This window comes from Grosmannia clavigera (assembly GCF_000143105.1).
Source record: "Grosmannia clavigera kw1407 unplaced genomic scaffold GCSC_82, whole genome shotgun sequence".
Lineage (NCBI taxonomy): Eukaryota > Fungi > Ascomycota > Sordariomycetes > Ophiostomatales > Ophiostomataceae > Leptographium > Leptographium clavigerum.
Window position 1 is genome coordinate 629,638 of NW_014040576.1, and position 26,475 is coordinate 656,112.

The following is a 26,475-nucleotide window of genomic DNA, read 5'->3' on the forward strand; positions in this document are numbered from 1 at the left end:
TGATGCAGGATCATCCCGGTGATATGCCTCGCATTCCCTGCTGTAAGTGGATATGCTGATGTGGATGTGTATGGGCATGGAGCATGCCACGGGACCTGTGGGTACGATGGGTGATGAAGGCTGTCTTGGGTTTTCGTCAGCTGTCGTGGGTACCATGTATGAAGCAGTCTTGATTTAGAACGTCAAGCGTTGAGGTTAGGTGAGGGTGTGCTATTAGTGTCTGGAGGAGGGTCCGGATGAGGTTTGGGAAGCGACCAGGGGCGGTGACAGCCGGCTATGAGGACGGGCGTTTTGTAGGGCAGCTTAGGATGTATGCACTCCTGGGTGGTGAGAGGTGTTCCGCAGACCCTGCCGTGCTGAACCCCAGCTCTCAAAACTGATGTGTCGCTTCGCGAGAATCGGACGAGGGTCGACAAAGCAATGCAGGCGTCAGGCTGTGGTGGATTTTGGTGTGCCGGAACTATGGAGTCCTTGTAAACGTGCCAGGCGTGCTATGTGGGGGGGGCCGGGCGACCTGGGGGGTTCTAGAGCCATTTCCAAGACGAGGAGGGGCTGTCTACTCGATGAAAGAAGCAGGTCGTACAAGTATGCGACTGGGCGGAAGATTATATCCAAGCTTCGTACTCCATACGGTCGGGCGTAAGGGCTGTTGGACGGGTTTGCAAAGTGTGAAAGCCAGAGGGCGGGAGAGCAGAGCGGGTGCACAGATGTGATGGCGAACGGACCAGACAGGGGCAGGGGTTTTTTGCAACGACCAGACGCATGCAGGCATGAGATGGTGAAGAGAAGCTGTTGCGGACAGGTCAGCCCTGTTAGAGCCGGGGAAAAGCACGAGGAGAGGGAGGAGAACGGGGCCACGGACATATACGAGAGTACGAGTAATCGCACGGGGATGGGGTGTAGGAAGAAAGGTGCCTGTTGGTGATGAGGGCGGGAGATTGGAGAGATAGATGGTGGCTTGATGTGGCGAGGATAGATATGATGCGCGCTTTTGCGCGATGACACGATATCTGCTCGGGGCAGCCGGCTGTACGAGAGTGGGAAGGGGCCGTGAGCTACGGAAGACTACGAGACAGGCGACGAGAGGGAAGGAGCGGAAGGGCTGTTCACTAAGTATCGAACATGGAAAGAGCTGGCCGGCCGGGCATTAAGAAGGACCCTTTTCGGGCAGGACGGTAGCGCTGCGCTCGAGCGTCGTTAGCCAAGAACCTTCCGACCTTTTGCAAAAAACGGGCAGACGGTGTGCGGATGGGCGGACACTACAGGCTAGCACCAGGTCCAAGCTCTGCGTTTCCGCCCTTGCACGGCCGTTTAGAGGCTTTCGAGTTGGACCTCGCCAGTACTGGTCGCAGTAGCTGGCCGGATGGACAGGAACAAAGGAAGTTGCGACTGGGAGCTACGGAGCTACCAGTGGGTCCCTCGACGACCGTTTCGTCCACGGAAAGATCTGTAACTCCTCTCTGCCTCCTGGCCGCGTGCTGCAAGGTAAATCTATGTGACAGCGCCAAGCGTGCCCTGGCAGGGAGGTGTGGGGTGTGGAAGCTGCCATTCGTCGGTGTATCCGTAATTGGCAGCGGACGGCTTACGTACTCGTACGAGTGATGGGCGCGCGATAATTTCTGTGATATGTGATTTCGAAGCTTGTTTGCGACGATTAAGTACTTCACACAATGACAACGAGTAAGCCCACCGGACAGTCCCCTTTCTCCCGTGTCACTTTCGGATAGACCGTAGGTTAGATAAACTGCATCGTACTTGTCCTTCAGCGCGCTGGGCTGTCGGCGGCCTGGACAGTCCTGAATCGACGCGCCTGTCTGGAGCTGGTTTTGGACGGTGATCGATTACGATGCCGCGTTTGGCATCCAGAAGATCATTTCTCTCTTGGACGGCGATCGGCAGACCACTCCCTGGTTATAAGGACTCGCAAAGACATCACACAGGTGCCCGGTGCCTCGACGGCATGAAATACGACTTGTATGAATGCTCCAAGAGCATGCCAGGCGCCAGAACAAGGATACGACTCCCTTTGTCCAGCGTCGGGTGGGTAGTCTCTGGCGTATTGCTTACCCCATGCGGTAGGGTCCATAAGAGCAAGCAGTCTGAACGAGACGGCCTATGTCCAGATCTATGCCCTAGACGTCCAGACCCCAGACACGATGCACACGCCTCCTGCGCCAAGTGCCTCCTTTTTGCGCACGGGCACATTGTGCGAAGTCGCACGGGCGTCGCCGGTCACGAATCCAGATGCTAGATAGCTTGTACTATGTACGAAGTATGGTTCCTGCTCGTTTGCCGTTTTTCGGCTGCTCGGGATACCGAAAAAGTGCCGCTGCACTCCCTTCCTCCTGTCCTTTTTTCCCATTTTTTGGTGTTACTGCGCCGTTTTATTTCCTTCAGAGCGGAGCCGCATCTGTAATTCGATCAAAAAAGTCCGGTTCCCGCATGCTCAGGTGACGAGACAAGGCCACCAGGCACACTCCCGGAAATTCACCGTTGCCGTCGAAGCACGATCACGTTGTATTGCTGCGTACGAGTACGATTCTCGCACCCCTACGGAGTACTGTTAGGTCTGCTCTTGCAGCGCTAGCGGAGAATTCCGTGGGGAGTTTTTTTTTTTTTCCTTTTTCGGCGAAAGGGCTCTGCTACAACCGTACTCGCTTGGCCCATGTCGTCAGAAGGAAGGAGGTGCAAGTACGGAGTATGAGCGTCCATATCCTACGCTGGATTGCTCCTTCCCGTTACATCGTAGATTCCCGTCGGATCTAGACGAAGAAGAAAGACAAAAATAGTGCTGTGAATTCTCGTACTTGTAGACAAAGAGCTGCAAGAGACCAAATCCGACGACGTCCAGTCTACACGCGACCGGACTAGAGCCCGTATCACACACCTTCAAGGCCCGCTCACCGTCTCTTCACCTCCTGCTTTCCTGATGGGCAAGGGTCCGAGCGGACCGGCCGAAACAGGCCACGTCGCGACCAATATCGGCGCCATTTCCCGGTGTTGTCTGATGGTTTTCTTGCTTGCCAAGTCGCATCTTTCCTTTATTACGGAGTACGAGTAATCAGATCGGCCAAGTTTCTGCTTGGTCCATTTACGAGCACACTCAAGAGAGTGCGAGAATGAGAACGAGAACCCGACAAGGAAACGAAACAAGGAAGAAAAGAAGAAATAAGAAAAGGGAAAGTACAATGCACAATCGACAGGGATGTTTGGTTGTTCTCGTTTTCGGGACTGCGTTTTACCTGCTCAAGTATCCTGCTCTCTGACTCGTCCTCGTACTCTACACCCCATGTGCACGAGCATGCAAATCTTTCACTTTCGTTTCATTGCCAAGGATTGCCGGATCACGGCCAAGCCATGCGCCGCTTCGAGAGCAGCCGACTGTCGAGGAGCCCGCAGCTGGCATCTTGCATTCTCGTGCATAGTAAGTAATATGGCCCCCCTCCCCCCCTGCGCACTCCGTATTATGTATGTACTCTGTATGTACGATCGCGCAAGGACCACAGCTTTTTTTACGACCTGTGCGCATATACACATGCATGTTTGCTATAGCCGACAGCCCCTGCAGCTGCTGGAAAGCGGTGGTTAGTGGATGCACGACCCTCTGCCGGCTTTACTATGTACAAGAGGCCTGCACGCCATACTGTCTTGCATGGTATATTTACTTGCACATATCGTGCACGCCTGAGAACATTGTGCCGGAAACATATCGTATGAGCAAGATGCGAGTCTGCCAGGTGGATCGCAGTCTCCCCTGGCCTTCCCTAGGCGTCTTTTACCTTGCACCCCCTCCTCCTAAAACTGATCTAAAGCAGTTGCCGTTGCACAGGCAAGGCGCAAAAAGGCGACGGCAGGTGTCCAGTATGAGTGAGTTTCGCTGTCTGCCGGTGAAATACTACGTCGGACTCCGTAGCACAGAAGAGACGGTCTGATTGTGCGGAACAACTAGGGATGAATGGCACCTGTCCGGGTACCCTTGTCTCGCTGTAGACAGAAGCCTTTTCCCCCCTCTATTCAACCAGATCTTGGGTTCTACATACGGAATAGGGGAAAAGTGGAAAGCCGTGTATCAGAGCTTCGACACTGACTTCGCCTAGAAAATGTGGTCTACGGAGTACTCTGTAGTGAACGACTCCGAGTGTAGTTATGGGGCAGATGCTTCATGTTGCCCCATAGTTTCTATTCCCTGCAGTCCACGTTGCAGAAGGCGGAGGGATCGGGTCGGCGATGCCGTGCCGCTCGCTTCGATGCAGCGGTAGATTTGGACAAATCATGGCTAGTCGGATCCAAAGCGAAGGGGAGCAAGCCCACTCTGTCCAGGAAGGGGTGGAGCTGGGCATACGCGTATTAAGATACGAGCAGAGCAGTGTTTTCCTTCTGGTCCGTGAGGCTCGTACTTGATCTTACTTTAAGAAATAAGACACGTGAGCACCCCGATCGCTGGACATGGACACAGTACTGTAATCATGGCGATGTCATGTTTCCCAATGTGACATACCCACCTGCCCCATACGCCGTATACGCGTATGGGTGGCCTCTGACCGACGCATAAGGCTTCACCCTTGGTCATGTGTTTAGCCGCTTGGCGTGCTGGCGTTTGGGGCAGTACGAGAGGCGTGGCCGAAATAGGATCATACGAGTCTAATAGCAGGTCTTTCAGTGGCTGGTGGGCGCCACAGTAAGATACAATGTACTTTGTAGTAGCAGCAAGGCTTGGGCCAGCAGCCAGTCAGCGGCGGTCAGAGACGGAAGGAGGGGCGGGAAGGCGAGGGCCCCGCTTGTGGTGAGCTGTTGCCTGGTCTGGCCTCTGGCCTCTGGTCGCCTTGTCCGCCTCCTTTGCCTTGTTTGCCTCGTGACTCCGACCTGTCCGTATCCCGACCGATAGCAGATCCCCGGATCCTCGCGAGCCTGCACCGCCTTCATCTCGCACCACTCCAGCGTCATGGCCGAACGCCCGCTGCGCATCCTCTGTCTCGGAGACTCGCTGACGGCCGGCTATACGCAGGCCGGTCTGCTCTTCCACCCGTACCACCATGCTCTTGTGCGGAAGCTCAAGGCCGCCTTTCCCGACCTGGAGGTCGACGTGGTGGAGGACGGGTTGAGCGGCGATGTCTCGTCGCACTTCTCTGCCCGCCTCACGGCTGCATGTGAGTTCTGGGCAGCTTTCGGCCCCGCATGGACGCCTCCACAGCTGCTGACCGGCTGCCCATAGTTCGGGCTAAGAAGATGATGAGGCCGTTCGACTGGACCATTGTGCTGGGAGGGACAAAGTAAGAGAATCTGCCACGGACAGGCTGTCGTGTGTGCTGGCTGACTTCCTGCAGCGATCTCTGCTCTGGTGCGTCGCCGGAACAGACGTTTGAGAACCTGGAGCGCGCCTGGTCCAACGGGATTTTGCGGAGGAGCAAGGTGCTCGCGCTCACGGTGCCGGAGATGGCGACGACGTCCAGCTCGCCTGTGGTTGCAAGCATCAATGCGCGCCGAGACCGGCTCAACGCTCTTGTGCAGGGCTACACGCACGAGGACTAGTATGCTTTCCCTTTCTTTCAGACCTTCTTTCCCTTTCCCAACGGCTGCAGAATCTAACATCGGACTTGCAGCTATTCGTACGACTTCAAGTCGGCGTTTTCTTACACGGCCATGTCCGAGGAGGACCGCAAACGGTACTGGGACGACACGCTGCACTTCACGCCAGCCGGCTACGACCTCATGGGCGATAAGATCGGGGCGGCGCTGGTGGACATTCTGCACCGGGAGGCGGACGCACGGGAGCAGGACCAGCTGCTGAACAACGGGGTCGAACAGGGCCGACAGCGGCTGCGTCGAAAGAGGAAGTTCAAGGGCGACGAGAACAGCTTCGAGGAGGAGAGCGGCAGCCCTGGAGATCTGCGGCGGGGATACGTGGTGGTGCGGTGCAAAGACCTAGACTAAGAAGGCTATGGAGAAATCCGATGGGACGGAAAGGCAAAGCCACGGGCGCTGGATAGATACCCAAACGGCGATTTGGATGGTTGTTAGACTCTGCTTGTGATTACTGGGCGTGCATGGCTTATTGGCTGGGCTTGTAAGGGTTTATGGGGTTATTGATTCTTGCGGTTTTTGTCGCTTTCTGTGTTTCTGCCGTACATCTTGCCTTTCTTGCCTGTCTCTCGTATACCGAAGCAACCATGACCGGAACGCCGTGCTGTGGAAGGAATGTCTGACTAGACGACGAGATTGCGAGCGGCAAAGTCCTGCAAGTGGTCAGTTCGTGTCAGAGACCCGAGATCCGAGATCCGAGATCCGATCAGAGCACGTACGGGAAAGTCACGCTGGATGGCGTTGGTGATGCTCTCGACCTCTTCGGCGAGGCTCTGGACGTTGGCGTCCCAGAGGCGGAGCTCGCTGTCGACGCGGCTTTCGGCGCGGCCGGAGCCCTTGCGGCCGGAGGCGTCGCCGCCCTCGAACCAGACGACGGCGGCGATCTGGTCAATACGGCCGAGCAGGCGGCCCTGTTCGATCATGCGGGCGGTCGTCTCCTCGGCGCGATCGGGGGCCAGTGCGAGCAGGTCGGCGAGGTCGGCGAGGCGAATATTGCGATACAGCCGCGAGACGCCGAGCAGGTTGTGCTCGACGACGGCACGGGCGAGCACGGTCTGGCCGTCAGCCGTGGTAGCCAGCTGGTGTGGCTGCAGGCTGCGGGCAAACTGAGCCACGTCCGAGGCCGTCAGCAGCCGGTCGAGAAACATGTTCTCGAGCATGGCAAAGGCCGGCAGGCTGGCAGCTCGCTCGTCCTTGTAAAGCCGGGCTAGCACGCGGCTGCGCGTCGGCCCTGCCGGTGCCAGGATCGCACACGTCACCGCCACGCCCAGCGTGTGCAGCCGCTCGTCCTCGGCGATGGCCGTGCTGTAGCTGATGTCGTGGTAGGCCGTGCTCGCAGCCAGAAACTCGCGCTTGGCGTCGTTGATCCGCGCCTGCGACAGCCGGAAGTGCAGCTTCAGCTCCGCGTCCTCCACCTCGTACAGCACCCCCTTGATCTTGTTCAGGTATGCCTCCGCGCTCGTGCTGTCATCCACCTCCAGATAGTCCCGCACGATCCGCACCCACACCCGCACCTTGTCCTCCTGGCTGACTCGCCGTGCGCTGCCGTCCAGCGGAATCGTTGCTAGCAGCCGCGCTGCTTCCACGTAGTTCTCCGCTGCTTCCTGTGCCGTCGCCACCAGCTCGCTCAGCGTCGCCGCCTGCTCCAGGAAGCTCGCCTGGGTTGTCCCTCCGGATCCTGATCCTGAGCCTGAGCCTGAGCCCGAGCCCAAGCCTGGGCCTGAGCCTGAACTAGATCCTGCTCCCAGTCGCTGCAGCACGTGTTCACCCACTGCTATCTGCAGCTCACCGCTCTCGCTGTCCCGCAGCGCCTTCACCAGCCCGTCTAGCACTGCTCGTGCCGACATGATGCCCGTCGACAGGTCGAACACGCTGTCGCCAATCGCCTTCAGGTCGTCGGCCATCGTGGCCGCGCTCGATATCGTTGGCAGCGTCTCCAGCATCGACAGCAGCGCCGGTCCGGCGTCTGATGTCTTCTCGGCCTCGGCCAGAAGCTCGCTGACCTTTGTGGATGGAGCCATGGTGGTGATGGGTTTGGCGGTGCTATAGCTTGGCTCTGTAAGATACTTGAGGCGGGGAGCTTTAGTGGGGATTAGAGTACGGAGTACGGAGTACTCAAGGCTCTTGCCTAAGGAGTACTTCAATGTCATGTGACATCACATGTGCACATCCAATGCAAAGGGTATTATTGTAGTGTCTTATATACATTGAGTAGCTCTTCTTGAGTTGGCTCTAGTTCTTCGTCCTCTCCGTTTCTCTCCTCTGTTCTCTCTCCTCTCCTCTTCTCTATCCTCCCTTTCTCTCCTTCTCTCCTCTCTCCTCCCTCTCTCCCCTCTCCTCCCTCTCTCCTCTCTCCTCTTCTCTCATTCCCATACCTCTTCGTCCCTTCTTCCTGCCCACTCCCCCCTATACCCCCCCTCCGTTCCCTCCCGCCTCCAGCCGGTTCACCAGCTTCTTCACATTCGTCCACTCCTCACTCCGCAGGTTCTCCTTCCCGCCTAGGTCCGGCCCCACCTCAAACACGGTCAGCGTCCCGGCAATGCCGCCCGTTGCCAGCCGCCGCCCGTCGCTCTTGTCCCAGGCCACCTTGTTGAGACTGTTGGCCAGCAGCGAGCGGCCATCCTTGCGCGGACTCGGGCTGATCCGTGCCACCGGCTCCTCCGTCTCCACCGTGATGTCCCATAGCTCCAGCCAGCCGGCCCCGTCCACGAGACTGAAGACACCCGGCTTCACCGGCGACCAGGCCGCATCGTACACCACATCCTCGCGCACAAAGTCCATCAGCGGCGTCACCACGCCATCGCTGCTGCTGCTGCCGCTGCCGCTGCCGGCACCCCCGATCCCGCCAATGCTCCCAATGCCGCCCACACCGCCGCCCCCGACGCCCGGTCCGGCTGCCCCCCCCGCCACCACCGTACTCGTCGCTGCTGGCGCCCGCACCTTCCACAGCTTCACCGACCAGTCCAGGCTCGCCGACAGCACCAGGTCGCCCAGGTCTACCGGCCCGCGTGCAGGATGGAAGTCCACCGACATCACCGGCGCCGCGTGGCCCCGGTAGCTCACCCGCGCGTCCACACCTGCCTTGGCCCCGGCTCGGTCGTATCGGTGGCACGGGTAGATCGTGCCTTCCTCGGAGCCGACTAGGAAAAACGTCGGGTCCGCGTCCGGAAACGCCAGGCTCGTCGGCGCCAGGTCGTCGATCTTGCTTGGTGGCGGCACCGTCAGCGACAGAAACTCCTGTGGCTGTGCCAGCATGTTCTCAGCCCACCCACACACCACCCCGTCCGTGCTGCAGCTGATGATGTTGTTGGCGTTCTGCGTCCCCACAATGTCCAGCGCGTATACCGGGTGCGTGTGTCCCGATCCCGTCAGCGGTGTCTTCTGCACCGGCGCCGAGCGTGCCCGCGTGTCCCACACCAGCACTTGCCCGCTGTACGTCCCGCCAAAAATCAGGTTCGGGTTGAAGGGCGAGAAGCGTGCTGTCAGGATGTCCGACTGCGCGTGGAACACAAACTCGGGTCGGTCGTGCAGATTGAGGCTCCATACCTGCACCACTCCGTCAGGCTCGTGCGGTGCTGCTGGATTCTTCGTGTACGATGCCAGCATCAGGTCCGGGAACTTGGGCGAAAAGTCGATGGACGTGATCATCCGCTTGCGCGACCACTTCTCGTCGTAGAACTGCCGGATCTCCTTCACCTTCCGCCGTCCCCGGCCGCCCACGTTGCCCTGCTCGTCCTCCTCGTCCTTGTCGTATGCCTGCAGCGTGTAGTCCGTCAGGATGTCGTATTCCAGGTCCAGCGCCTTCTCGATCACCTTGGTCGACCGTTCCAGAAAGTCCGCAAAATCCACCGACGACGTCACCGCCTCCAGCTCCTCTGTCGTCAGCACCCGTGCCGGGTAGTTGGCCGTCTCTGCCTCGACTCGTGCGTCTTCCTGGCCTGCAAGATGCTCCCGCGTCGCCAGCAGCTCTTCCTCCACCTCCCGCCGGATGTTCTTGCGCAGCTCCTCTTCCCGGTCCCGGCCCCGCCGGCTCATCCGCTTGCTCGCCGTCGTCATCGCCAGCGGATCGTCGCCGTCCGAATCGTACGCTCCCTGGTTCTGCAAAGGTGCTGGCGGCAACAGGTCGTCCGTCGTCTGCACGCCCTTGCTGTACGAGTAGATCTCCTTCACCGGCGACGGCGGACACTCGTAGATCGTCGTCAGCGACACCGTCGTCAGCACCTGCGGCTGTGACGTCGGCCCCGTTGCCGCCTGCAAGTTTGCTGACAGCGCAAACTCGGACGTCGCGTTGCTCATCTCACCCGCACTCAACACGCTGTTTGGCCGGCTGCCCCTGAGCGCCGGCGATGCCGCCCCGCCCGTTGTCGTCGATCCCGGCCGGCTCTCGCCCACCAGGCTGTTGATCAGCGACTCAATCTCCCGCCGGTTATCCGCCCGTCCAGGCACCGGCGATATGAGCTGCTCGCCTCGTCAGCTCGTTCCTCTTCTCATCCACATCCGCCACTTCCACTCACGTCGGCCTGGCCTATGCTGTGCCGGCTGGCAGACGCCTGCGTGCGCAGCTCGCGCTGGCGCTTCAGCTCTGCGAGCTTCGCCTTCTTCGCCAGGATTTCATCGCGCCGCTGCTGCATCATGAATGTCGCTCTGTCTGCTTCGCTTGTGTTTGCTCGCCGTTCTATGTGCCCATGGCAGGAAGTGCCCAGGTTGCAGGAGTCGTCTGAGCAGAATCACGTCTGCTGCAAGTCTGCTTCTTCTGTGCACGGAAGAGATCGCAAACGTCAGTCTATATGGACGTTGTCGCTGTCTCTGTCGTCGGCCGTCCTTCTCGCGATACGCGTCGCTTGCGACAAGCTTCCACAAACGCTGAAGAGAGCATAGCCGTTAGCGGCCGATGATGTGTCACGTGACACAACTGGCAACAAGTGGGGTGCCGGCACCCCTGGAGTGACTGTAGCGGACCTTCTGCCCGCGAAAAATCCCGACAGCAGACGAAGGGCTCTCTTGTGTGCTCTGTAGCGAGAGAGAAATTTCCCAACGCGATCCGCGAGCAAGAGCAAAAAAAAGTCAATTGAACCACACCACGGACACACTCCCACCGCCTCTATCCGCCTCCCTCTGCCCACCGGCTCGCAATTCTGCCTACCGCCATCCGATCTCGACCGCACTTTCAGCAGCAACTCCGCCGCTTTCTCCATCACAATGTCGACCAGCGCAGGCGTCAACGTATGTCGTGCTTCTTGTCCGAGCAGCCCATTGCGGATGCACACGGAATCCACCGTTGGCGGAAGCCCGGTCTGGCCGATGCTCTGAATGCTGACACGTCCTTTCTTTCCCCCGCCTGCAGGTTCTCCGGTACTCGGCTCTCGGCTTGGGCGTCTTCTACGGCTTCTACCACCAGCGGAAGATCTACTCGGCAGATAAGGTGGCTGCTGCAAAGCAGGAATACGAGCACAAGCAGAAGCTCATTGAGCAGGCCAAGGCAGAGTACAGCAAGTCGAAGCTGCCGCCATCATCAGGCAGCGGACGTGAGTGCTTACGAAGTGGGGGGAGAGAGACAGAACAGAGACAGCACGAGAGGGGTCACTTGGACTACCCGCTAACCTCGACAACAGTGAACCAGGACCCGACGGACCCCAAGTTCGACCTCGAGGCATACCTGGAGTCGTTGGCAAAGGCGAACCCATAGACGGCCGGCCTCGGACGACTGGCCGGGAGGGGGTGCGAGAACGAGAACGGGAACGGGGACGGTGATGAAGATGGTGATGGGAACGAGGATGGGAATGGTGATAGGACTGCCTTGGATATAGAGGCAGACCAGTATTGATGGAAAAACGATAATCGAGGCGGCGCCGGGATGGGCATGAGGCTGAGGACGGATTGGAGACGGACATCTGGCAGTGGTCTCACGGTTCCGTATTTTGTTGCGTCATTTTCCGCCTCGTGGCCGTTTTACGGTGCGGAAAGACATCGAATCGACAAGCAGCCTCATGAACGGGACGACGAGGTGCACTCACGCGGGTGCGGATGACCAGACGACGCATAGCTGCTCCACCATGATAAACAACGCATCAGCGTATATTTCCCTTGCCAGTCTCGACACCTGCACTTGTATGGTTGTAAGATAAAATTACCAATTTAGACGGGCCATGGCCTTGGCCTGCGAGGATCGTGTCTGCCGTTGTCGTGCCGTGTTGTGACGTGTCCTGGCCTGCCGTACGATATCGGGCTCTCACTCTCTCCTTCTTCCGGCTCTCTTCCAGAGCCGAGCCAATCCGCGAGAGTGCAAATGATTTCGGCACCGGCCGTCCGGAGCGGCCAGGTACCAGCGGCTGAACAGCAGGGCAGAAGCTAAGGCTACGGAGTGTGAGTACTTTGTAGCACGAGTAGACTGCTGAAAGCTGCGAGAAGCTACTGTAGATCCCGGCCCTGAAACCCTGATTCCCCCCAGATTGCCTCCGTCATAGCCGCGCATCGCCTGACCACAATGGCAGCAGAACACTCGTTAATCTCACCACCTGCCTAGGCCCACTGGCGGCAGCTCCTATTCTCACAGCTCCTTTGGGACTGTTCGCAGAAAGGCCGATCACAGGCAAATGGCAAGCCTTATCGAGCAACACGCCCAGCTTTCCACCACGCCACCATCCAATGATAAGCCGTGCCGCTCTTTCTCGTTTTTCACTCCTTCCCCATGTGGCATTGACTCAGCCTTTTCTACTCGTCTCTGTTTGGTCTTGTATTCCGAGGCCTCTCATCGTGCCTTTATTCCGCGTCGCATTTGCCCTTTTACCTCTCTGCTCCCTACCGTTCCCTTTGCCCGTCGGCAGACCCGTTTCTCCCACGCTTCCCTGCCGTGTTAGATGGGCCGGGCTGCCCCCTCACCCACCTCCGTTGCGCTAGCATCATCGCTCACTGCTGCCCGCCGGCCAGACCGACCATCATCACAGCCTCCCCCATCTTTGGAATGAGCAGGCTACTACGACCGCTTCAACCACCACCGACCATCACCTCACACGTTCTGCCAGCACGATGGTCCCGCTGCAGCTACAGCCACCGCCGCGGTTGCAGCTGCAGCTGTGTTCGCCAGCTTGGCCGTCCTCTCTCTGACTCTGCCCAGCATCCACGCCTCTATTCACACTCGAGCCTGCAGCCGTATTCATGGCCACCGTCACGAAGGCACATGTCGTCGACTGCTATCGCAGCATCGCCTGACCCGTGCTGCTATACCCACGATGCCGACGACCACAACGATGCCGACCTGCCCTACAACCGCTGTGGCCGGCCGCCATTTGCCCGGCCGTCGCCACCTCAGCCTTTTCGCTTCGACACGGGCGTCGGCATGTTTGCGAAGCGCACACCGCGGCCGTTTCCCCCGCCGTTCTATTCGCCCCCGTCCGCGTCGTTCTCCGATCCGCTTAGCACGCACCATCTGAGTCGGGACCGTCGTCGAGCCGTGGTCGGCGGCCAGCTGATCGGTGGCTGCACCAACGGCGATGATGCCGTCTATGCGAGCGAGTATTTCGTCGCGGCCAACGACGGCGTGGGTGCCTGGTCGACACGGCCGCGCGGCCACGCTGGCCTCTGGGCACGTCTGGTCGCCCACTTCTGGGCAGACGCCGTCTACAACGACCTGCGGGCGGCCGATGCGATGCATATCCCTCCAGACCCCGCCCGCTGTCTGCAACAGGCATACGAACAGACCATGGAGGCAACACAGGCGCCCAACGATTGGCAGGGAACCACAACAGCGACCGGTGCACAGCTGTCCTACCATCGACCGGAGCCGACGAGCAAAGGCGCCGCAGGCGGAGGTGGAGGCGATGGGAGGAGCAAGTACGAACCGATGCTCTATGTGACCAACCTGGGCGACTCGCAGGTAATGGTGGTGCGGCCGGCCGAAAGCCTGATGGTGTTCAAGACCAAGGAGCAGTGGCACTGGTTCGACTGTCCGCGGCAGCTGGGCACCAACAGCCCGGACACACCGCTCAGCAACGCCGTGGTCGACACGGTGCCAATTCACGTCGGCGACGTCGTGCTGGCCATGTCTGACGGCGTCATCGACAACCTGTGGTCGCACGAGATTGTCGAGCGGGTAAGCCGCAGCGTGGCCACGTGGCAGGCCCGCGAGAAGACAGACCTGGACCTGGAGCGCGGCATGATGGCTGTCGTGGCCGAGGAGCTGGTAGAGGCGGCGCGTGTCATTGCCGTCGATCCGTATGCCGAGAGCCCTTATATGGAGCATGCCATCGAGGAGGGTTTGCCCAGCGAGGGAGGTAGGTCAAAAGCCCATGCCACAAACGCGCCCATGACTGGATGTTGCGGCTGACGAGACACACAGGCAAGCTCGACGATATCAGTGTTGTGGCGGCGATATGCCGGCGTAACGACGCGGTGTGAGAGAATTTACAGGTATTGGTCCGCATGTTATAGCGACTTGTTGCGGAATCACACGGCTATCTCGGTTATCTAGAATGGGTATTTTCGGGGCGTCGCATGGCTTGTTTAAATGGGGGTGCAAAGCATAGAATTACTCGTGCGTTGATGCACACTAACACGGAACCATCTCGCTTTCCGCAAGCTGGGGTGGGCATCCCGATATAATAGAGTATGGAGAACGAACGACCCGATGTGGGAGTATAAAAGCAGAAAGAATTGGGGCCCGGAGTAGTGTGAATAAGCGGGTCTCCGATAAGGAACGCATCTGGCTTATCGGACAAGAAAAATTATATGGGCAGAATTCCGGCCTCTGTTCATCTCTCGCCTTGCATCCAGACAGCTCCGAGGCAGACAAGGACAGGATGCGTGCCAAACGATCCAAGCAGTACAAGAAGCTGGTTCAGCAGTTCAATCTGCACCATGGATTCCGCGAGCCATACCAGGTGTTAGGTAAGCGATCGGCTGCGACCAGGCCGATGTTTGTGGGTGCCCAGCTAACTATCTGGCTTTCTGTTCTTTTCCGCAGTCGACGCCGACCTCGTCCGCGATGCGCAGCGCTTCACCATGGATCTCCAGGCCGGCCTGGAGCGGACTCTCCACGGTAAGGTGAAGATCATGTAAGTCTGCGCCGACATGTCGCACAGCCTGCTCACCCTGCTCACCCTGCTTTTTTTTTACTCGCCAGGATCACCCAGTGCTGCATCCGCCACCTGTACGCGCAGGGCCGTGAAGACCGCAGCGTCAACAAGGCCATCGATCTGGCCAAGACGTTTGAGCGTCGCCGCTGCGGCCACAAGCCGGAGGAGTTTGAGGAGCCGCTGTCGACGCTCGCCTGCCTCGGCCACGTGGTGGACGAGAAGGGCCGCGGCGAAAACAAGCACCGCTACGTCGTGGCGAGCCAAGACCAGGATGTGCGGCGGCACATGCGCGGCATCGCCGGCGTACCGCTGATCTACATTGTACGTTGGATGAAGGCGTGGCAGAACGGAAGAACGGCAGCACTAACACAAACAGTCGCGGAGCGTGATGATCATGGAGCCCATGTCGGCCCCCACGGCAAAGGTGGGCGTCCAGGCCGAACGAGCCAAGTTCCGGAGCGAGCTGCGCAAGTTGACGGGCGAGAAGCGCAAACGGACCGACGACGACGACGGGACCGACAGCGACGCCAGCGATGCAGACGACGACAAGGACAACAAGGATGACACGGAGAAGAAGAAGAAAAAGAAGAAGCAGTACGGACTCAAAGCTCCAAACCCGCTGTCGATTAAGAAGAGGAAGGACAAGACGACGACGACGGCGACTGCGCTGCCAAAGAGTTCGGGCGAGCCGGCTGCCAAGACCTCGACAGACGATGCGGCTCCCAAGCGGAAGCGGAAGCGCAAGCACAAGCACAACAGCGCGACACCCGCCGAGGCCGGGGCGGTGCCTGTGTCTGCACCTGCGGCCGTGTCGGATGAGTAATGGCTGCCGGCAGAGCAGCCGTGCGTATGAGTACGAGTATTTGTTAGATACCATGAACTAGACCACAAAATTGCATCGTATTTGAGCTTGCAGAATCGCCAGACATAGACTGGTCATCCGGCCTCAGACGTCTTACCATGCATGTGCTTCTGGACCTACGCACTCCGTAGAATCATGCGCTTCTGCAGGTGATCCGGTTTTCTGGGCCTTCTCCATATCTCCCAATCTGTCCCTCCAACCGGAAGCCAGAAGGAACTGCCCGCCCGCCTGCTATTCGCCGGACGCTCAATGCTCCTTCGCCTAGTCAGGCAGCGGTCGCTTTGCTGACTAAACATAATAGCACCTGTCCGCTGTCTGCTGTCTGCTGCCGGGTGGCCTCTGCGGCTGATCCCCTCCCCTAGGACACGCGCTAGGGACTGTACTCCAGAGTTACAGGTCACAAGCTGCCTGGCACGAGTCTCCCTGATTCACTACGCGCAATCGTCGCCCAGTCAATTCCCAATCGCGACAAAATCCTAATACCACTACGACGCCATCCACCTCCCCCCGACAACCCTCCGCCACCAGATCGTCCACACACAAACACTACCACCCTTGCACTGGCTCTTGTTGCACGCGAGTACCTTGCAGCCACGCGCTGTGCCACACACGCCTCGCCAGGACCTTTCTCCAGCATAGGTACGCTCTTTTGTTGTTTTGCTCCCTCAACCTTTCTGCCTTCTGTCTTTCTGCAGACGCCTGCTGGCTGCCCCTCTACTTTGATCGCTGTCCGTCCAACGAACGGTTGACCGCCGCTGCTTTGGCTACCTCGACAACCGTCCGTTCGGGTTCTTGCTTCTGACCACTGCGCATTCTTTGATTTCGGCCTCTCTCGCTGAAACACCAGCTAAATGCCCCCAACAGGTAGACCAGCCTCGTACAACGCGCATTCACTCGCTTTGCACGGGTATGCTATTCGGCGCGCTTGTCGCTTCTGCATGCAGTAGACAATTTGCTTCTCTGTCTCGTTGAGAAGCCCGAGACTGCTTGTCGTCGACGCCACCGTCCGTCCAACAACTCCGCCGCCGGCGCATCACAACCACGACGTCCCCGACCAGACGGCGGCTGCAACGGCGCGCCGTTCCCGTGGGAGGCGCCAGTCCAGATGGAGAATGAGCTGTCGCAGCCGACTCAGCCAGGTTCGTTGTGCTCTCTCCTCTCCTTCGCGTGCGCAGAACGCACTGAGCTGACATCCGAACAGCTACCCAGAATGTCCTCGACCCGCGACGTCTAGGCCAGCAGAACTCGGGATTCACAGACGAGGATATCGCCGATATCGTCTGCATTCTGGTCCCGTACTCGCCAAAGACTCGCAGCGAGGCCGCACGCCTGGCCCGCCAAGGCTCGCCCTTCATCATTGGCCGTGAGGATGCTGAGAACGTCGATGTCGACTATCCCTTTGACGATTCTGCCGGAAACTTCTCCCTCACGTCGGCAGACCCAGGGTCGGGCCCGGTTTTTGTGCTGAGGCTCTCTTCCACCGTCAAGAACCCGCTGCAGGGCTTCACCTTTGGCCGCAATCCCAAGAGCTGCGACATCTGCTTTGACAGCGACTCCCTCCGCCGTCTCAGCAACATCCACTTCCGCATCTTCATCAACGAGTATGGCGTCTTGATGCTCCAGGACCAGTCCACCAATGGCACTGCCGTCGACGAGGTCATGCTCAAGGCTCGTCGCAGCAACATGTCCAACATGCGAACCCTCAACAGCGGCACCAAGATCTCCATCCTCCTGCAGAACAACGCCCACGACTTGGCCTTTCTCGTGCGCGTCCCTCGCCGTCATGGCGAGTACGAGACTGCCTACCAGCGGAACTTGGCCAACTATCTCCGACACCTGTCTGAGCTGGCCGACTCCGCCGGCTCTGCTGCGACTCCGAATGCGGGTCTGCCCCCCACCATCGGTGCAGGTCAAGGTGGTCATGTCGATCTCTTTCCACGACCAGCGCATGCTTCGAACATGCCACCTCCGAGGTTCGTACCGGCCTCCACCAACGGCCTGCCCCGTGAGTGGAACGGCTCCAACAAGTACAACCGTGTCGGCGAGATCGGGAAAGGCGCATTTGCTACCGTGCACAAGGTCACCTCCAAGTATGATGGAAAGCCATATGCTGCCAAGGAGCTTGACAAGCGCCGCTTTATCAAAAACGGCGTCTTGGACCAGAAGGTCGAGAATGAGATGAAGATCATGCGAAGTATCCAGCACGTAGGTCTCCCAGATCCCCTCACAGACTGGCTCTGGCTTCAGGCTGCTTGCTGACTTCGGTTCTGTCATTCAGCCTAGCATCGTGCGATATGTTGATCATTTCGAATTTGACGACCGTCTCCTCATCATCGTCATGGAGTTCGTGCCGGGAGGCGACCTCGGTAGCTTCGTCCTCAACCGCGGCGCCCTGTCTGAAGATGCTGTCAGAGACATGGCCAGACAGCTGCTCGAGGCTCTTTCCTATCTGCATCGCAAAAACATCACTCATCGGGACATAAAGCCAGATAACATCCTCATCGAGTCCGAGTCACCCTTCACCGTCAAACTGACCGACTTCGGCCTGTCCAAGATGGTAGACAACGACCAGACCTTTCTGCGCACATTTTGCGGGACCCTCCTGTATTGCGCACCCGAGGTGTATGCCGAGTACAGCGAATACGACGAGCATGGACACAGGAGTGACAGAAATCGACAGAATCGCCGGCCCACTGGCCAGCGGTATGACCATGCTGTCGACATATGGTCACTAGGCGGCGTGCTCTTCTACTGCCTCACACGCAGTCCTCCCTTCCCAGCTGCGAAAAGCACCAGCTATACGGCGCTTCTGCAACGGATCATGACGATGCCCCTTGACACCAGGCCGCTGTACAACGCCAAAGTGTCAGCCGATTGTGTTGACTTTCTGTCCAGCATGTTGCAGCGCCGGCCGGAATATCGGGCCACAGTCGACTCCTTGCTGTCGCATCCTTGGCTGACTGGCACCGACATATCTGCCGATGTCCTAGAGCAGAGCGCATCACAGCTGAGCATCCATGACAATGCAGGCCTGGCCGGCCAGGCAACCGACACCGCTCTGGGAGGACCGGAGAGCGATGACGAGATTTTCGATGACCTGCTTGGCGGCGAGAGCCAACTCCTGCATAACTTCTCTCCCGACTACGGTGATGAAGAAGAGGATGATGACGAGGACCGCCTTCAAGAAACGGTGCGTCCGAAACAACGCCTTTTTGGCGAGGTCAATGTTTCCATTATCGGCAGCTCTGGGGTCTTCTCTGAAAACAATCTCAATCTGCCCATCTCCGGTCTTGGATCGCAGGCCGACAACGAGCCGGACAGCTTCTCATCCAGACCGTACGGCAGCTTTGATCCCGACGAGACCTTTCTCACTCCGAGGCCGAAGCAGAGGCCGCAAAATATTGTCGTTGGCGGAGCAGGCAAAGATGGCAGTGACAGCAACGGCAATGTTCCTGCGTCATTGCTGTCCCGCAACCTCGAAGAAAGCCACTCGGTGGACCAGCTGAACAATCTCACCTTTGATGTGGCATCACAGAGCCTTGGCGGTGCTGAGTCGATCCTTGGGAACCTGAACATGAAATCGTTGGCCACGTCAAACTTCAAGCACATCGTCACCGACTTTAACAGCAGCAAAAGGAAAACTGCTCTCGACACAAGCGAGGAGCTTGAAAACACGCCCCGGCCAGACAAGCCGACGATAAAGCGCCTCAAATCCGACGCTCGTATCCAGTCCTCGGTCGACAACATGCATGGTGAAGAGGGCGAAAGTGTGTGCAGTCGTAACGGCTCCGACGACGAATATGATGAGAACGAAGATCCAGAGTTGTACGCTGCCGTCCAGCCTATCAGCCGATCCAAGACAGGGCGCCAGATGGATCTGCCCGTGCACAAGTCAGTGTACTGGATCCCAGGCGAGCCGTCCAGTTTTCACCTCCAGTATCCGGAAATGACTCAGCTGCAGTACGATGTCTTTGAGGATGCAGCCATTACCAGAAAAGAGGAGTTTCGACCAGGTGGCTCGCGGCTTTGGGATCTCGCCATGAAACATTTTGCTCCAACAACGGTAGCAGCCAGAGAAGAGCTGGATCCAACATACTCTCGCTCACCCTCAGAGTTGTCCGACACCCCTGCTCCACCTGACAATGCAAATGGCGAAATGAAGGAGAACATGATATCACGAGCCCCCACGGTTTCGCCTAGCCGAGAAAGCACACCTGCCCGAGATCTGTCGCCCACTCCACAACCACAAGCGCAGTTGCAACAACATGCTCAGGTTGTCGTACCTGCCATATCCAAACATGACTCTCCCGTTGCCTGTTTTGATTCAGTACCAAAATCGGTCGTACAGAACATCGCGGTACCTGTCACAGACTCAGTGACCACCTGGGGTCGACACCCTGATAACACAAACATCTATGTGCCCAAGACCGAGCTCAAAGTGCCAAAGTACGCCCTGAAACTTCTTCTGTGGCGCAGCAGCAGCAGAGTAGGGGCCGGTGCCGGCGAGGGTGATGGCAGAAGTCACAGTGTCGGATATGAGCCGTGGAAAGACTTGCAGCCCTGGAACCGACTGGATACAGCAACCGAGGCAGCGAGCCGGTATCACTTTTATATTTCCACCAAAGCGCGGGGCGGCATTTTCGTCAACCAGACGCCCATCAGTTCATTCGACCCCGGCCAGCCGCGAACTGCTTCGAAGCACTGGACGCGACTATATGACGGTGACTCGGTCGTTGTCTGGCACAACTACCTCGGTCTGGACAGCCATGGCAGTGCTGGCGGAAACGGAAACGGCAACAAGCTGCGCACGGAGCTGGTGTTCCGATGCAGCTGGGGTGGGTCGGCTGCACGGCGACCATCCTTTGTGCCTGTTGCGCTTGTCGATGAGGCAACCAGTCGACAGCTGGACGACGCGTGTCTTCGGGCAGAGCATTCCGTGTCGCAAAAGGCTGAAGAGCGTCGACGCATGCCGGCGGCCGACCGCGATCTGTGGGAACGGCAGATCCGCATAGACGAGGAGCGGCAGCGGTCGGTGATCTTTGAGCGGCGTCGTGCAGTCATCTGCACGCGTTATCAGCAGCAGCAGTTGCAGCAGAAGAAGCACCCTCAAACGGCTGTCAGCCGTCCGATGCTGCCAATATCGCTGGCCAGTGCGCCGGCGGTACTGGGCCACGGCGGCGCCGGAAGCGTGCTCGCTCAACACTCTCAGACCGGCTGTGCATGATATTGAAACCTCCGAATCAGAAAGTAGTAAGAATAGTTTTTGCCAAATGTTTGTTCACTTTGTATGATTTACGGGATGGGATGGGACTACTATTAGTAGGAAATTGGGACGAGGAAGCTTGTAGCTGTGATATACTGCAGTTTCGCAAATAGGGAAGGTTCGAAGCACGCACGCTCTAACGCTGGGATTTGGAGTTTCGGAAACGGAAGGTATCAAGCTTGGCCGTCACTTCCTCATCCTCTTCCGACGCACTGCCATCACCTCCTTGTGGTGTAGCCTTTGCTGCTGGATTTGCGCAGACCTTTTTTCACTATATAACTGCGCGTAATGAGTCACGTTGGCATATATGATAGAGAATCTAGAGCATAGCTTTTGTATGAGAAGTGTCGTGCATCATGATAATATAAGAAGTAATGAACGGCGGGAATCTATAAAATCTCTACTCAAAAAAAGGTCGCTTCGCTGTACTTGCAAACTAAAGGAATGATTGTCTCTCGCTTCAGAGCCTTGTCACCGCATGCTGCAACGGCATATTTCCCCACTGCCGCTTCTTCTAAAAGGCACGACCGGGATATTGCCCGTAGGATTGGTGTCCTTGCTGAGGACTCCCGCCGCGCATGTACGGTACCTGTTGCGCGCCTTGCATAGGGCCCTGCATCGCTGGCCAAGTGCCGGGAAGAGGCTGCGCCCAGCCTGGTTCGGCCACCTGGCCATAGCTGCTTTGGTGTGAGCCCAGAGGCGGCCTTGCCTGGTATGCATTGTACATCGGCTGCTGTCCTGCATACATCTGTGCCTGTTGTACCTGTTGCTCCTGTTGCAGCTGTTGCTGTTGCTGTTGTTGCTGCAGATAGTGCTGCTGCTGCTGCATGTACTGCTGTTGTTGCTGCATCTGCTGTCGCTGGCTGATGGCATGTTGCACCGCTTGCGAGCTGACACCCTCCTTCATTTGTTTTTTCTCCCGCTCGCGGGCAGCAATAGCCGCTACAAGACCGGGACCACTGTCGCTAGGCTGAGGCCGGTGATTGCCTGCCATATTGATCAAGGGGCCACCGGTCATGCGGGCCAGATACTCCTGCTCCCGGGCGGACAGATGTGAGCCGACATCGGGTGTGGCGGCAAGACCGAGAGCACTGTTTGCACCCTGCGAGCTGGGCCGCTGTAGCTGGGCGCCTGCCACGGAGTTGAGCATGTCGTAGCTTGAACTGGTGTGCAGTGTGGGAGATGATGTATTGTTGGCGATGATGCCGGAAACCGAGTTGGTGGACGCAACACGTTGATGGGAGTACATTGGACTGATAGAAGCTTGGGCAGCGCGTTGCAACACGAACTGTTCCGGAGTCAAAGCACCAGCCCGACCCTCACCGCCACTACCAGTGGAGCCTCCAGCGATCGTCGCTGCAGGTTGCCAGGCAACACTCCGCCGCTTGATTGTCTCCTCTGACTCCTGCCGGCGGTGGATCGACTCCATAGATTGCAGCTTGTCGCGAGTGGGCTTCCGGGCGGGCATCGTCGTAGGGGGACTTGAAGGGCCCGAGAACGGGGTAGGCGTCATGTTGCGTTGGGAGGCCTGCGCAGCATAGTTCAAGGTCGGCCCAAAGTTGATTTCAGGAATGTCGAAGGTTTCCTCTCCAGACTCTGACGAATGGGTTTCGCCAACTGTACGCAGCACACCCGCCCGTGGTCGTTCCACCGATTCTCGAGGTTCGTTCGATCCTAGTGTGCTAGCATAGTCCGGGCTCGCCGTCGAAGAGGCATCGTCGTATCGGCTGCTTGCTTCGCTTCTCTTTGTGTTCTGGCGGAAAACGTTGCGCTGTTCCACGTTGTCCTCCTCGTTGTATCGAACCTGGTCAAGGGCAGCCTCATTAATAAGGTACGAGGGTATGCTTCCAAGACTAGTCGCCGCCGAATGGGGTTCGGAGATATTGTCCTGCGGCTGGTAATCCAGCCCTGCCGGAACAGGCTTCCTAAGAACCCGAGGGGAGGTTTGCAGGGGCGGCAGCGCAGAGAATCCATTGGTGGGTTGCGAGAGATAATCTGTCAGAAAATCGGGGGCAGGGACGAGATTGTTCTGTGTCGGAGTCAACGGAGACTTCGCTTGATTTGTGCCAGTTGAGTCCAACGATGAGATGGGTGAACCTAACGGGTCCGTAGATGCTGACGGCTTATATGTCAACGCTGGCACCGACAGCTCGCTGCGAGAGCTGCCGCTTTCAGTGGTTTGCCTTTCCTGCCCATCGGCGTCTGCCCAGCCGTTCTGCAGAACGCCACCGGCTTTAGCAATTTGAGCAAGAGTTGTGTGGGACAGGCGGCTGTTCGCCCTCCGGAGCTCAGCCGACTGATAAATAGTAGTTGGCGGTCCCGAGGACGGCGAGTGGCTGAAGGCAGGAGGCATGTGCACGGGCTCTGGGGTCTCCATCCGCTGGGCCATGGCATGCAGATCCTTTGCAGGGGGGGTGTCCATATCCGTTGGCAGCTCATCCTCGGAGCTAACACGCTCCGGCGTAGAGGAGAGGTCGCTGACAAAACCCCGAGTTGGGGGGGATGGGGACGATGAAGGGAGATACGCGGCACCAAAGGCACTGCCTATCAGCGGATTGGTCAGATTGGATCTCGGGGTGCCGTTCAGTCCATTGAGTCTGGTGTCTGAAAGGTTCCGGCCATGTCCGGCAGCAATGGCAACGGCTTGCGCCATGGAGGATGGAAGAGGCTGGCGCTCAGACGCAGGAGGGGCCGAATCGGTTCGCACAGCTGGTCTGATAGCCGGAGCAATAGATCGTGAAGAACGGTCGGATTCTCTGTCGCCAGTGAAGTTGACTTTCAGTCGCCCACTGACTGATCGGTCACTGCCCATGATGCTGTTTCCGCCCAACCCAAAGCTGAATCGACTGTTGCTGCGGTACGAAGCGCTGCGATGCGAAGTGCGGCGGCTGCTAAATCCGCTGCTGGATTCCTCGTCCATAGCAGCCATGTGCTGACCAGTGGCTTCCTTCATACGCTTCCTCCACTCTCGCTCTGTCCATGTCGAGCTTCCCTCGGTGAGGAGCAGGCTAGCGACGTCCGAAGTTTCCAGGTAGCCGTATCGTCTGTGCTTGGGCAAGGCAAACATTAGAGACCGCTGGTCGAGAACGCTGGCCACAAGGCGGCCAGGACGGCCGTAGAGGCCGAAAGCATCCCAGGCAGGGAAGAGGAAGCGCAGCAGCATCTCGAAGCCGGTGACGGCCGGGTGCACTTCGGGCATGATGAAGACAAAACCCTCTGTGGTGGACGGCGGATTGGAGTGGATGGTTATGCTTCCCTCAATTTTGACAAGAGTAGAAGCATCGATCAGGGCTTTTGACTGCGGGTAAATAGCATACGCAGAATAGGCTTCGGATAGAGTGGCAATAGGCTTCGCCTTCTTCTGCTTCTTGCCGGTTTTCCTGGTGTCGTAGAATTTGATGTCTCCCCTGACCAGTGGCGTATGCGACCGGTCGTACGGAGAGCGCTTCTTTATGTCCTTCTGCAGCTTCGTCACCTCCTTCTCATTGGGCGGCGAGATGACGCACCAGCACCGGCGCCAAGGTACGCCGGAACCAAAGCGGACACGCACCCATTCTTCTGTCTTGAAACGGGACCGTTCCATGATGAGGTTGATGTTGTTGACCGCTTTGCCCTTGCCAGCGATGAGTGCACCTGTGTAAGCCTCCTGTAGAGTGGACTGCTCGAACATCGCGAGACGGATGCTAGCTGTCCATTGGATAAGGGAGTGATGTGAGTTGAAATGCAGCAAGTAGCGGTTCCGGCCAGCCGTGGACACGCTGAGGACGTTCTGGAGCGGCTGATCGCCGGCGGTCCGCGTGGGAAGTGATTCAATCTTTGCGAACAGGTCAGTTCCATGTAGTGCCGGACTAAGCACAGCAGTAACCCACATGCTGGTGCACATACCATCTTTATCGAAGCGTCAGTCAAATTGATAAACTTTGGCAGAACTTCGCCATCGTCACCAGCCGTGTCAAGCTCGGAAGCATCCCACAAAGACAATACTGTGCCGACCAGTTGTGCAAAACACTCGGTCCAGGTCCTATCCACATTTGGCCGGCCATCTAAAACGGTCAGTTTCGAGCTGCCAGTCAGAAGAAGAAGGGGAACGCACGGGTGTTCTGGTCGTCCAGCTTTAAGAAGTAGCCCTCCTGGTACAGCTTGTTGCCATGGTTGTTGAGGAATGAGAAGATAGGCTGCAATTCGGGTATGGTGTCGTTAATCTCCATCATGAACGGGCGATACGTCTGTACCATCGACAAGGGCCTTGAACTGCTTCTCGTTCGGCGGTATGGTCTGGAGATGGGTGATCCGTCCGGGGGAGTCGTGTCGAAGCGAGAGTCAGCCGGAGCAGAGTCAGCCCGGGCAGGTGGCGAAGGAACGGGAGTCGTCGGAAACTGCTCCAGAGGCGCTGCAGCTGTATCTTGCTTTAGGCCATTTAGCGAAGAAGACGTGGCGCTGGAGACTGATCTGTCAGCCGGAGGAGATGGTGCTGATGTGAGCGAGTCCTTATGCGAACTAGACAGCTGCGACATAAAAGAGAGGACTATGATGACGAGGTAAGCTAGTTAGTACAAGAAAAATGTTGCTGGTGGCGTAGACAAGCAAATAGGACATTGCTTGGTTGGATGCGACTGAATGGCGGGGAGCAATAAAAGATGATCGAAAACATGTTCCAGCTGCTGTCCTTGTAAAGCGCGCGCTTGCGTCGCTAACAGACAGGTACTCGTGCAGCTGAGCTGAAAGTATTGTTCAGTGATGCAGACTGGCCTAGACCAAGACCGCCCGCCAAGTATACAAGCGCCAAGCAAGGAAATGGCTAGCCAAGTCGGCAAATAGAGCAGGGGGGCCAAATAGTGAGCACGCTTGGGGAAGGACCAACCGCGATTTCGCCCCATTTTGAGCAGCTGCTTCTGCTAAATTTTTTTGTTTGACTTTTGTTGCGTCTTTCGACAGACGGTACTGCTCGGCCAGCGGCAGGTACCAAACAGCTTGCTGCGGGGCGTTGAAAAAAGGCGAGCCAGATGACAGGCAGAGAAGAGAGGTTGACTGGAATGTGCAAAGTTAAAGACAAGAGCTGAGCTCCAAGGGGAGTCGGGGTAGGAAACAAAAGAAAAAGGAGGCTGAGTAAAGACAAGAAGGCCAGAATCGAAATGACAAGATCGAAGGAAAAGAACCAAAGACCAGAGGTAAGAGGCAAAATGCGACGGTAAAAAAAGAAAAGAAACAGATGATATTAGGGCCGCGCTGAAACGGATAGCTGTGCAAGTCGGTTTGGAGAATGTTTCTACGAGCAGACAGACGCTGCTCTCTTTGTTCGCACGGATCCGCCTGATTAATACCGTTCTGATGGTATGCCGTATCGAGCCGGATGCATGTAACCACCGGACGTGTTATTGGAAAATTGCCCCTCCGGCTGGCGCTTTCGTCTCTTTGTCCTTCTTGATCGACCGGAGGCGTGCGCTGCGGGCAGGCTTCGTCCGTTTAGGTATTATGGCAAAGCCATGGGTTGTATGCGAGAAGAATGGGGGGCAGAAAAGAAACAAACGGAACAAACGGAACAAACGGAACAAAAGAAAAAAGTATGCGCTGGCGCTGGAAAGAGGAAGTAACTGGCCGCAAACGTTGTCCTGTCCAGATTTTTTTGGTTTGCCTGTTGACGGGTAGGTCGGAAACCGGCCTTTTCTTTTTTTGGCAGTCCCCTGACAGCTTATGAACGT

General features: G+C 57.8%; 6 protein-coding genes across 6 annotated transcripts; 4 read left to right on the forward strand and 2 right to left on the reverse strand.

Moving 5' to 3' along the window:
- Positions 1-4,942: 4,942 nt before the first annotated feature.
- On the forward strand, positions 4,943-5,931 carry CMQ_7816 (lipase, gdsl; the record flags this gene model as incomplete). The annotated part of the gene is made up of 4 exons (XM_014313456.1): positions 4,943-5,147; positions 5,213-5,270; positions 5,325-5,528; positions 5,601-5,931. The coding sequence occupies 4 exons, from the start codon at positions 4,943-4,945 to the stop codon at positions 5,929-5,931; spliced, it is 798 nt and encodes a 265-aa protein (XP_014168931.1).
- A 272-nt stretch (positions 5,932-6,203) lies between these two features.
- CMQ_7911 (dynein intermediate) lies at positions 6,204-10,211 on the reverse strand (the record flags this gene model as incomplete). Its single annotated transcript, XM_014313551.1, has 4 exons — positions 6,204-6,233; positions 6,300-7,660; positions 8,058-10,038; positions 10,095-10,211. 4 exons carry the CDS (start codon positions 10,209-10,211, stop codon positions 6,204-6,206), a joined length of 3,489 nt encoding a protein of 1,162 aa, XP_014169026.1.
- Positions 10,212-10,779: 568 nt separating this feature from the next.
- CMQ_7858 (mitochondrial ATPase, f0 complex, subunit e) lies at positions 10,780-11,266 on the forward strand (the record flags this gene model as incomplete). Its single annotated transcript, XM_014313498.1, has 3 exons — positions 10,780-10,803; positions 10,925-11,105; positions 11,193-11,266. 3 exons carry the CDS (start codon positions 10,780-10,782, stop codon positions 11,264-11,266), a joined length of 279 nt encoding a protein of 92 aa, XP_014168973.1.
- Positions 11,267-12,757: 1,491 nt separating this feature from the next.
- Positions 12,758-15,474, forward strand: CMQ_7958 (protein phosphatase; the record flags this gene model as incomplete). The annotated part of the gene is made up of 5 exons (XM_014313598.1): positions 12,758-13,850; positions 14,350-14,463; positions 14,540-14,630; positions 14,699-14,972; positions 15,028-15,474. The coding sequence occupies 5 exons, from the start codon at positions 12,758-12,760 to the stop codon at positions 15,472-15,474; spliced, it is 2,019 nt and encodes a 672-aa protein (XP_014169073.1).
- An 890-nt stretch (positions 15,475-16,364) lies between these two features.
- On the forward strand, positions 16,365-20,737 carry CMQ_7775 (serine/threonine-protein kinase-like protein; the record flags this gene model as incomplete). Its single annotated transcript, XM_014313415.1, has 4 exons — positions 16,365-16,377; positions 16,572-16,652; positions 16,715-17,718; positions 17,792-20,737. The coding sequence occupies 4 exons, from the start codon at positions 16,365-16,367 to the stop codon at positions 20,735-20,737; spliced, it is 4,044 nt and encodes a 1,347-aa protein (XP_014168890.1).
- Positions 20,738-21,290: 553 nt separating this feature from the next.
- On the reverse strand, positions 21,291-25,290 carry CMQ_7832 (PH domain containing protein; the record flags this gene model as incomplete). Its single annotated transcript, XM_014313472.1, has 4 exons — positions 21,291-21,485; positions 21,723-24,590; positions 24,662-24,819; positions 24,870-25,290. 4 exons carry the CDS (start codon positions 25,288-25,290, stop codon positions 21,291-21,293), a joined length of 3,642 nt encoding a protein of 1,213 aa, XP_014168947.1.
- Between the last annotated feature and the right edge of the window lie 1,185 nt (positions 25,291-26,475).